This window comes from Ipomoea triloba, chromosome 8, assembly GCF_003576645.1.
Source record: "Ipomoea triloba cultivar NCNSP0323 chromosome 8, ASM357664v1".
Taxonomy (NCBI): Eukaryota; Viridiplantae; Streptophyta; class Magnoliopsida; order Solanales; family Convolvulaceae; genus Ipomoea; species Ipomoea triloba.
This window is the reverse complement of record NC_044923.1, coordinates 15,681,791-15,693,280: the sequence shown is the minus strand read 5'-3', so window position 1 is coordinate 15,693,280 and position 11,490 is coordinate 15,681,791. Positions and strand designations below refer to the sequence as shown.

Sequence of the window (11,490 nt, the reverse complement as noted above, 5' to 3'; positions counted from 1 at the left end):
CACTACCAACAAAAAGGAAGAGAACAAATAGTAAAGATGAAGACAATAACAATGTTACTCAAAAGAGAATTAAGAACACTTAGAAAAATTCAAATTAAAAGTAGTATTTATTTAGACTATCATTTTTGGACCAAATATTTAGACTATCGATTTTACAAAGTTGCAAACATTTATTTTAGTAATAATTATAATGAATTTTCTATATTAATTATCTTGGATTCATATACTTTGAGTTAGATATTTAAATAAAAAAATTCGGCATTCAATTACCCATGTATAAACTTCTCCTATATAATCTTGCATTGATATACTTTTAAATATTTATTTAAATATAAACATTGGGCATTAACCCATGCGCGCAATGCGCGTATAAAACTAGTATCAATATAATTATCATTTAAAATATCTTAAATAAAACTTTTTAGTGATATAAGTATTTTTTGAGAAAATTAAATGATATAATTTTATAATAATGATATAATTTTATTTGTTTAACAAAATAAACTTAAGAGGCTAGACTTTTGCTAGAGCTTGTTCCCACATTGTCTCTGATCTGATATGTGAATATGTGATCTCTTATAACAAATTTTACCTCTATAACATCATCATTGACATGACCAGTTGGGTTGCTTATTGACATTTTTTTTCTAATTAGATGGACGTGTATAACACTGTAGCAATCCATATAGATATACTCATATACATATACTCAACAGCTCAAGCCTTCTCAACCCAATGTGGTAGCTCAAGTGGCAAGTGGGCTCTTTTGTGTAGGGGTGAGCATCGGTCGGTTTTCGGTTAATAACCGAAATAACCGAAAATTTAACCGAACCTTCATAACCGAAACCGACGGTTTTCGGTCGGTTTCGTTCGGGTAAATATAACCGAATTTTTAAAGTAAAATAGCTATTTTTTTACTAATGCTAAAAGAATATTTATAATCAATTAAAATTAATGTCATCAAGTACAATAATAGTTTAGTGAATGAACAGTTAGAAAAATTATAACTATGGGGAAAATATATTTAAACATACTACATCTATTTGATTTGTGAAAACTAATTAATAGTTGCAGTATGTATATTCCTCAAAAAACCAATTCCAAAGATATTACAACTTAAGATCATTATAATGTACAAATTGCATATCAATTCTAAAGTAAATACAGTACTAAAAATACACTATTTCTCACTAATCCTCACGTAAATACAATATATATAAATACACTACTTCTCACTAATTGTCACGTAAATACAGCATATATAATAATATAAATACACTACTTCTCACATTTTATAATAGTAGTTTAGTCCGATATAAACGAATTATATTTATACATTATATGATTAACAAATGTCGTGTAACTCAATAAGTGATTAAAATTAATGTGATAGACTATGGACTTGCAAAATGTAAATGAGATGAAATTATATATATTTTTTGTTTAGATTAACCTTCGGTTTTCGATTTTCTCTTGAAAAACCGATAACTGACCGAAAAACTGAACTTTTTTTTTGCCTTAATAACCGAAAACCGAAATAATCAGTCGGTTCAGTTTTCGGTTGTCGGTTTTTTTGTCGGTCCGATTTTTTTCTCACCTCTACTTTTGTGGAGAAAGAATTTCAGGAGAACCCGAGTTCAATTCTCACAAGTGACGATTCCCTTAAGCCCAGCGGTGGACCGGACCGTTAGACGGAGGGAGATTGACCACGTAGATATACCAAGCAGAAAAGCTCAAGCCTTCTCCGTGGTCCGTCCCCTACGCGAACCAGCCAAGGTATGCCTCGATTCAGAGACGAGACTCCTGCAGTGCGCGTTTATACTGTTTGCGATGAGTCCAAGTTCGTTTGTCTCTAAGAAATTTTGTTTGATTAACCAATTTTCGGCCATTTTCTTATTTCACTCGAATTTGTTGGTATCTCTGGCAGATTTTTGATTGTGAGGAACGTTCCATCTCTGGGTTGTGGGGATGATCTCGCAAAATTGTTCACCACTTATGGAGAAGTTGAAGAGTACTGTATTCTTGCTTCAATATTCAGTCTTTTATTTTTCTTTTCCTTTTTTTAAAGCTCTCTTCGGGTAGCCTAAAACGCAATCTTCGATTTCTGCCAAATTAAAATCCTTTTTATTTTATTCACCTTTTGTTTGTTGAAGGTTGGGATTTTGGAAGTCTGAGGGAATTCCACATTGTGATTTATGGTTACTGCACTTGGAAAACTTTTGTCTTCGGATTAATATGCTTTTGATTTCATTGATGTTATTCTGTATATAAGTGATCTGTCTAATTGCTTAGAAGTTAAATTTTCCATTCCTTTTCTCTAATGGATTGTTTTTTGAGTTAATAACCGATTTAGTTGTTGATTACATTGGTTTTTCTAGATTTAGTGGACTTTTTGTACTTAATTAGGTCATTGACTTTGATGGTTTTATCTAATTGAGTCTTCTGTTAAGATAGCTTGGTAATTTCACCCCATTAATACCCTCGACTATAGTAGTTTTACCCAAGTTAGTCTTTGACTATAGTGGTTTTTCTTGATTTAGTCATTGATTTTAACAATTGAGGACTCAATTGGGTAAAACCATCGAAGTGGAGGACCTAATTAAGCACAAAGAGTCGTTTAGGACTAAATCTAGAAAAACCTCTATAGTCGAGGACTAAATTCGGTATTAACTCGGATTGTTTTCTTTTCTCTGGCATAGTCTAAAAGCTGAATCATAGACCTCAAGCAGCTTCCTTTCCCCCCATATGCTTTTCCCTGATTGGTGCAACTCTAATTGGAATTGTTATCTTTTGAACACTATTTATAATGCTAATCTTTTGGTATTATTTTTGTACTGAGTATACTTTCTTTTTTCTTGGTTTTTCTATTGTTTTGCTCAGATGTAAACCCATGGATGCCGAAGACTGCGAACCATTTACTGATGTCTACTGGATCAAGTTCCAAAGGGTAGACAATGCCAGGTGACATTAGCTTTCTATGTTTTTACTGCCTAGGTTTTGTGTGTTTTAAAACTGATTTATGAAGAACCTAAGAAACTTGCAAAATGAAAAAAAATGGTGAAAAGTGCGTTGGTTATGTACTTCATGTATCAATGGAATCTGTTATATGACTGTTAGTTTAGAAAATGACAGTATATTTCTTATATTATATTTAGATTCCTTGTTCAAGGAGATGTAACCATTTAGAGACTTTGCGTTCCTTACAGAAATGGAGGATTATGCTTTGGGAAATGGGCAAATGGCTAATGAAAAGAAAAATTAAATGAGGTTCTTAGCCTTTGCACCCAGTAAATATACGCTATGGTATCCTAAGGGATAGTATACATTATTTGGTATGGAAAGCATGGGATATGGAATAAACTGTCAAGGTCTTGAAGATAAGGGACTGTTGTTATGCATTTATATTGATTTTTGAGGGTTTTTTCGCGATCTTTGACACTAGAAATACTTTCTTTCTTCGTTTGTGAGGCCTTAGGAAGTTAGGATATTGGATATTTGGATAGTAAACTATTGAGTATATTTTTAACTTTAAAAATCAAGAAAAAAAAATCACTGGCTACTCTATTTTTATTTGGGTCTTCTCATTAATATGTCACCATTTGAATCAGGTACAAGTAAGAGTTTAATGCATAATTAGAAGTTTAGTTTATGCGAAATCAGAATAAATACCATTTATATGAACAAGAATATAGCATTTACCTTAATAAAAGGGCACAATTACACACTTCAGTACTGTATAACTGTATCTTCTGTGTGATTGGTTGTCCTTGGTGATTGTACATGTAGCATCGAATATAGCGATATGCCATCTTGGCATGTATATGGGGTGCGGCTTGAGAAATATAAATGTTTTTTGATATAGGTTTGCCAAGAGGAAATTGGATGAGTTTGTATTCCTCGGGAACAGGCTCCAGGTCTCTTATGCACCTCAATATGAGAGCCTATCTGATACAAAGGAGAAGTTAGAGGGGAGGAGAAGGGAAGTTCAGACACGAGTAAACTGTATGTCATTGACTTGCTGACTTGTATGGTTGCAGAAGGCACTAGGCGCTAGTCGGGCATCCAGGTGGCTGAGTAATAATAATAGGCTCTAGCCGCTCTACACAGTCCACAGGCCCGAGCGTCTCCATTGCCACAGCCTCCAGCCTGGTGGTTCGCGACTTGGCCGAGTTGGGTGCCTAGTTGGCCGGCCGACTAAAAGACGCCTAGGGGTGAAATCCCCTCGGCCTAGGGGTGCCTAGCGCCTAGGCCAATTTTTACAACACTGTTGACTTGTACTTTGTATTGGTTGCTTGTTCTTTCCCTTCTGTCCCGATGCCTGATGCTACTTGCAATGTTTCAGCTCAAAGAACCAAAAGTTCTGCAATCCCGGGGCCTGGGCCTGATGCTGCCAGCAACTCTATAATCATTTCAACCTCTTCACATATAACCTCTAAACCATTAGAAATTAATCAAAGGTAATTTTCTTTGCAAGATGATGTGGATAGAATGATAGATTTTTCATAGGAACTATGTACTAAGACCTAAAATCAATGTGTTTTCTTTAGTCAGTTCATGGAGCCACAGGAGACCGCTAATAATAGAGATTCCTCTATTACTATAGTATCTTCTAACGAGGTTAGCTATAAATGAATATCATGAAATGAAATTCCTTGCATTGTTTTTGGTAACATTTGCAAGAGAAATTTATGTTCTAAAGCATTTTCCTCTTTTTGCCATTCTAGTTTTTCTTGACTGACAATAGGGGTTTTCTCGTTCTGTTCAATCACAGGAATATTTTTCATCAGAATCTATGAATCAAACTGTTCAGTTGGTTAGGGAAAAACTAAATAAGGTAAATGATAATTTTACTGTTACTTGATTTAGAGGTTGCATATTAATTTGTCCATTTTCCTTAGATACAATCCAGTGCAGAACAACCAGAAGCCGGAACTTCCAAGAAAGCGCGAGTGGACAATAGGAGGAGAATTTGACAAGTTTCTGACAAGTGATGAGAAAAGAAGTTGTTGCTTTATAAAAGGTTTCATGCCTTCCATCTATCTCTACACTAAAATTGCTATGCTAGGTTAATTGATTTACGTATAGGGGTGTTAATGAACAGAGCTTTCGATAAACTACTCGTGTTTGTGTTTGGTAAGCGTTTGTTTACCTTCACTTATTAAGGTAAAACAAACATAAATGAACAAATTTCAGAGCTCGTTTAATAAATGAACATAGTCTGAACATTTGTATGCTCGTTTGCTATGAGCTCGTGAACGCATTCGTTAGTGTTCATTTAATAATGTTCATGAACATATTCATTTAATAATATTCACAAACATGCTTATTTAGTGTTCATTTAAGACTGTTCACGAACAAACTCATTTAAGTGCAATTTAGTATTATTATTATTTTTTTAAATTTCAAGATACTACTTTAGTTTAGCCTAATTTTGTATAGTTGTTATGTTGTTTGGTTGATTATTGTTCGTGAACATAGACTATTTCTTATTCACGAATAAATTATGATCATTAACGTGTACACGTGTTTGTTTGTTTAGCATTCGTGAATGTGTTCATAAACGTGTTCGCTAACGTTAAGGGAACACGTTTGTGAATGTGTTCGCGAATGTTAATGGACACTTAACAAACGAATACGAACACCCTAAAAATCTTAACCAACGAAGAGATTGTTTGTGTTCGGTCCTTTAACAACCCTATTTACGTAGCACTCCATCTTATTGGCATTGACTTTGACAGTGGACTAACTTTATGGGCTTCAATATAGCTTACATGTTTATGTTGATACTGCAGCATGGTATAACATGTTCCAAGAAATCACTGAAGGACTTTTGTCATCTAATGCTGTGGTTGCCATGAAAGATATTTGCTTTGCAAATCCCTCAAGGGCAATGGGAAAATTGAATGCACACTTATACAGCTTGTCATCTATATCTTGTGAATGAAATATGTACAATCAATCAGGCATTTTCCAGTTTATTATAGATGTCAAAATATCAGCTTATGTTTAGTTTCTGTTCAAGTCCCAAATTAAAGGGGCTATGTACTAAGAATAATTATATTTTGGATGTTTGTCACATTTGTTTATTTATAATATATTGTCACATTTTTTCTTCTCATCTAGCTAGGAATTACAATTCTTGGGGTGGGTGAGGGATTGAATTTTCAATTCCGTGAAACGAAAGAAATGACTCATTTCTTTCAAGCAAACAATGTAAAATAATTTTACATAGTTAAAGAATTAGGTAGGAAATGAATTTCAATTTCTTTCAACTAAACAACAAGGTTATACGGAGCAAATGAAATCTAAGAATACTAATGCCGACGATCAAATACCAATTTTGGTCCTACGAGTATTAGTAAAATGACAATTATGTTTAATTTCTACCAATGAAATCTATTATTATTATTTTAATGCTAAAATTCATTATCCCGGTCATTCCTTCGTTTAAGATATGCCAATTCGCAGTTCTCTCCTTCAAATTAAGGTAGAATGAGGAAAAGCACTGCGGTTTGGGACAGGGAAACAACACATTGCTGAAGCTAAAGATAGTAGGAAGATATTATTAATTCCCCTATGCTTCAATAATGTCTTTTCTTTCAAACAATTTTAATTTGGAAATATAATGTAATTATCACATGCATTGGACCAACACAATGGCTAACAAACATATAACAACATATGCTAGGAAAACATACAAAAACCTATTTACAGGGGTTGTATAACCACTGTACATTCTTAATTGCAATTTAATTCTTGCAATCATTCATGTAGACAACTAAGAAAAATGTCAAAATGGATGAAACATATATATGCCAGGCCAGAACAGATGATCGAAGAGAAAAACTCCATCCAAGATCGGAAATGATTAGATTTTTATATTCTTGAATTTTGGGTTCAATTCTAAGATCACAGAATGAAGGGTTTAGTTTGTAGTTTGGCTTAATTACCATGTTGGGCTTTCATTCTTGAAAGCAGCCGTCGTCGGACATCGCCGCCGGCGGGAGGCTTCACTTTATTCCGGTCGCCGCAATAATGCTTCTTAGGTGGTTCACGGAAATCCATGCATTCTATCTTCCTCTTCCCCTTCTTCTCCGCTTCATGGTACTTATTGTGCCCTAAATTCTTCAATTCCATCGACTTATCTTGACGGCCCACGATATTCTCCGACATTGACAGCGTCGGAGGAGCAGCAGACATTAATTTCACAGCTTTCTTGATTTCCTTCTTTGGCGGAGAAGAAACGGCAACCTTGGGACGATCAATCAATTTATCGTCTTCGTCGTCGTCGAAACCGAGCTCGTCATCGGAAAACAATGTTGGAAAATTTTGACTAAGAATATTTTGTGGTACAAATATTTATGGGTCAAAAATATTTAATAGGTGAATGAGATATTGATTCTCGACCTATTTGATTTTCGTTAATCAGAAAAGAGTAGCTGATTAAATAATATGGAGATATGTGCCGATGGGCCTCCATATTATATTTGTTGGGTTTTGGAAATAGTGGTGTTTAAATAAAAAGGAGACATGTGCTCCCATTTTATTTGTTGCTGTGCACTTGTGCTTCTCAATTCGAAAATCAGATGGGACAAAGCATTATGGTGGCTGCAATTTTATTCCCACGTATGTACAATTCCAAAGCCACTTCCTTTTTGCTCTCTTGGAATAATAAACCCACACCCCACTTCAAATTGTTTAAGACAAAGAATGGAATCTCTAATTTTTAAAAGAGTTTGTCCCACTCTCTTTTGTTTTGTCTTGTTGTGCCCATAACACATGTTTCCACTAAGTGGTATTTAATACCTCTTCAGCTCATCCGGAAAAAATATAGACAACACTCACAACAGTACACTTACCTTGCTCTCTCTACTCTACTCGAAAATAATCTGTCTTTCTTCCTTTCTCATCCCAAACCAAGAAACCAGAGTGCGAAAGAAGAACAAGAGTGCTGTTTCTTCTTCTTCTTACTCCAAGTGTTCAACTTTGTTCTAGTTCGCTGAAAATAGTATAGGTTGAGTGCTCAACTATACTATTGTAATCCATTTTATCCTGGGAGACCGACACTACAACGCTCCTAGCACCCGTGGGAGGTAGCGAATCGGTTTTAAGGAAAGTGTGGCATACACGACTTGGATTTTCTACTTTGTATTGTTATTTTCGGATTTATTTCTTACGAATTTAACAGTGTTGTTATTGTTGTTATTGATGTACTGATTTGTTGTACCTGTATACGTCTACTTATTGTATTCTCTTCTTCTACCTTTCTGTAGTTAGATAATTATTTTGTAATAAACAAGTCAGTTGAATTGAGTGGATCCTCGTCAAACAACAACTTCACGATTCTGCTTCTATGCTTCTTCAGTTTGTCAGGGACAATCAGTGCCGCAACGTTAATCGCAGCTTCGATCAAACTCACGATGTCCTGCTCTTTCTATTGAGAAACAATTCTCGAAATACCCAAGAAAAATGACGAAAATAGAAAATCCACTAAGCAAAATATATTACAAGAAATTTCAGGAATTTAAACCTACAACAAAGGTTTGATAAACCTGGAATGCAAGGGACGGTGAAGAACGGACTTTGGTGTAGTTGTAAGTACGAGTCGAGTTGGTTTTGTCCTTAAAACCTTATTTATCGCCTCCCGGGGTGTTGGAGCGTTGCGGTCTAGGTTTCCCAGGATAAAACGTACTACGATCCGCCGTTTGAGCACACAAACTTGGATCCGGCGAACGAGAACGTGGGATGAACACAGGTGACTAGAACGAAGGAGGAGCAGAGTTTCGAGGTGGAAAATTGATTTTCTTTCGTGTGTAAATCTCCTGCTCATCTTGGAATTATATAAGAGATTAAGGAATAATGGCACATTAATATGGCAATTAATTTTGGCTATATAACCTACGTAACAGCTCTCCACTAACCCCATTAACAATAGCTTTAACTCACAAAAAAAAACAATTAGAATTAATACAAAATTAATTCCGTAACAGCTAGAGTTAAGCTCTTGAACGGTCACCACGAAGGTGAAAGGTTAGGCCAGAACCTGTCCACGAGAGGTCAAGCAAAAGTCACACTGGAAGATCGCCTTTGAGACGTGACTCATAGCATTGAGAGGTCGATTGAGCGGACTTAGAGTGATCAGTTCTTAGCCGCGAGAGATCGTCCTGTGAGCTGTGAGAGATCACGTTTCTGCCACGAGACATCAAGTCCAGGCCGCCGCGAACTTCCTACCGCGAGACATCGAACGCATCGCACGGGCGTAACTCGGCCGCACGAGACATCATTTATGTCTCGAACTTCTCGAACTTCCTAGCCCAATTCGAGACCTCAACTATGTCTCTCTCGAACTTCCTAGCCCAATTCGAGACCTCAACTATGTCTCGAACAAACTTCCTAGCCCAATTCGAGACCTCAACTATGTCTCGAACATCTGTGCCGCGAGACATAGTCTCGCGCGTTGCTGCGCACCCTCGAGAGGTCGCAGTCATTTATGTCTCGAACTTCCTAGCCCAATTCGAGACCTCAACTATGTCTCGAACATCTGTGCCGCGAGACATAGTCTCGCGCGTTGCTGCGCACCCTCGAGAGGTCGCAGTCATTTATGTCTCGAACTTCCTAGCCCAATTCGAGACCTCAACTATGTCTCGAACATCTGTGCCGCGAGACATAGTCTCGCGCGTTGCTGCGCACCCTCGAGAGGTCGCAGTCATTTATGTCTCGAACTTCCTAGCCCAATTCGAGACCTCAACTATGTCTCGAACATCTGTGCCGCGAGACATAGTCTCGCGCGTTGCTGCGCACCCTCGAGAGGTCGCAGGCAGTGGTCTAAGATGGAAAAATCGCTCGGAATTTCTGCATAGCCAATTTTTCGGACGACATTCGTGCCCGCATGTGCCGGCGCACACGAGTTCAAGCCTTTTCGAACTCATTTTGGGATTTGATTTGTACCCCCTTGCGCGCGAGAGAGAGCCTCTATGCCATACAAGTCAATTAGCCTTAAAAAGACTCTTGTATTTATAGTGGGTGAAATCCTCTTCCCAAACCAATGTGGGACAAAGGTTTTCCTTAAAGCTTTTCCCACATTTTTTCCATCTCAATGGGTCTACTTTGAGAACCAATTTCTCATTCACCCATTATCCATTTTGAGCGTATAATATATCGATCTCTTCGTCTTACTACGAAGAATTCGAATCCACTTTGACCCAACCCAAATTGGATGTGGACCCTACATATATTTATACCACAAAATGGCCACTTAAAATACCATTTATTGCCATTTTTTCCAACACTTTCTTGATTCCGAACGTACCCCTAAACACACTTTCAACATCCATCACTGCGCCAATCCTCAATCTTCGTTAATCTTGATTCTTGAATCAAGAAACCGAACACTAAGCACTTGAGTGTTTGCTAATATTTCCTACTTGTGTAAGTCAGTGAACACATAGTAATACAACGGAAAAATAACAATTTAAATCCCTTAAAACCTAGTTTGAATTTTTTCTTCCACTAAGCATCCATCTCATCATTTACTATCTCATTCAATCTTAAAATTATTAATTTTAAACTTTTTCTAAGTTATTTTTGTGGACCCACAATAACTATCTTATTGTGAGCATAAATATAATATAAACATAAATGTGCAGTCTAACTATCAGCTTAGGCTTTTAGTTGGATGGAGCACATGATTCAATTTGGTATTAGAGCTATTCAATTTGGTATCAGAGCCATGCAAAAGGATTCAATTTGATATCAGAGCCATGCAAAAGGATTCAATTTGGTATCAGAGCCATGCAAAAGGTCATGGGTTTTTCCCGTATAAAGGGGTATTAGAGCTATTCAATTTGGTATCAGAGCCATGCAAAAGGATTCAATTTGATATCAGAGCCATGCAAAAGGACTCAATTTGGTATCAGAGCCATGCAAAAGGTCATGGGTTTTTCCCGTATAAAGGGGAGCCATGCAAAAGGTCATGGGTTTTTTCCCGTATAAAGGGAAGGGTCATGGGTTTTTTCCCGTATAAAGGGAAGGATTTGATGGCTCTGATACCAAATTGAATTATGTGCTCCATCCAACTAAAAGCTCTGATACCAAATTGAATTATGTGCTCCATCCAACTAAAAGCCTAAGCTGATAGTTGGACTGCACATTTATGTTTATATTATATTTATGCTCACACTTATATTTTAATTATTTCTTTATTTATTTGAATTATAAATTTATAATTGTAATAAAAATTAATTTAAATAATATAATTACATTTAATTAAACTGATAATTACAAATATTTCTGTTGTTTCTCTATTTATTTTAATTATAATTAAATAATTCAAAATTTAATTCTAAAAGATATATTACATATTTAAATTTTGTTAAAAATCAGGAAACAAAAATAATAAAATAATAAAAAAAGGAAAACTTATCTTTAATTTGGTGATAATGCATGCATGTTGTTCATAGGAGTGGGCATTTTTCGGGTTGGACCCGTTTT

At 36.0% G+C, this 11,490-nt stretch overlaps 1 protein-coding gene across 1 annotated transcript; it reads left to right on the top strand.

Annotated features, from left to right (window-relative positions):
- Positions 1–1,756: 1,756 nt before the first annotated feature.
- On the top strand, positions 1,757–6,118 carry LOC116027162 (RNA-binding protein 48-like). The gene is made up of 9 exons (XM_031268608.1): positions 1,757–1,840; positions 1,928–2,011; positions 2,881–2,961; positions 3,863–4,002; positions 4,343–4,457; positions 4,548–4,617; positions 4,772–4,834; positions 4,899–5,020; positions 5,793–6,118. The coding sequence occupies exons 1-8, from the start codon at positions 1,779–1,781 to the stop codon at positions 4,971–4,973; spliced, it is 690 nt and encodes a 229-aa protein (XP_031124468.1). The 5' UTR covers positions 1,757–1,778; the 3' UTR covers positions 4,974–5,020; positions 5,793–6,118.
- The last annotated feature ends 5,372 nt before the right edge of the window (positions 6,119–11,490 follow it).

Excerpts from the sequence above, each read along its gene's own strand:
- LOC116027162 (XM_031268608.1), top strand. The coding sequence starts at position 1,779 with ATGCCTCGATTCAGAGACGAGACTCCTGCAGTGCGCGTTTATACTGTT. Across the intron at positions 4,458-4,547 it reads CCATTAGAAATTAATCAAAG|TCAGTTCATGGAGCCACAGG; the intron begins GTAATTTTCTTT and ends TGTTTTCTTTAG. Across the intron at positions 4,835-4,898 it reads TTAGGGAAAAACTAAATAAG|ATACAATCCAGTGCAGAACA; the intron begins GTAAATGATAAT and ends CATTTTCCTTAG.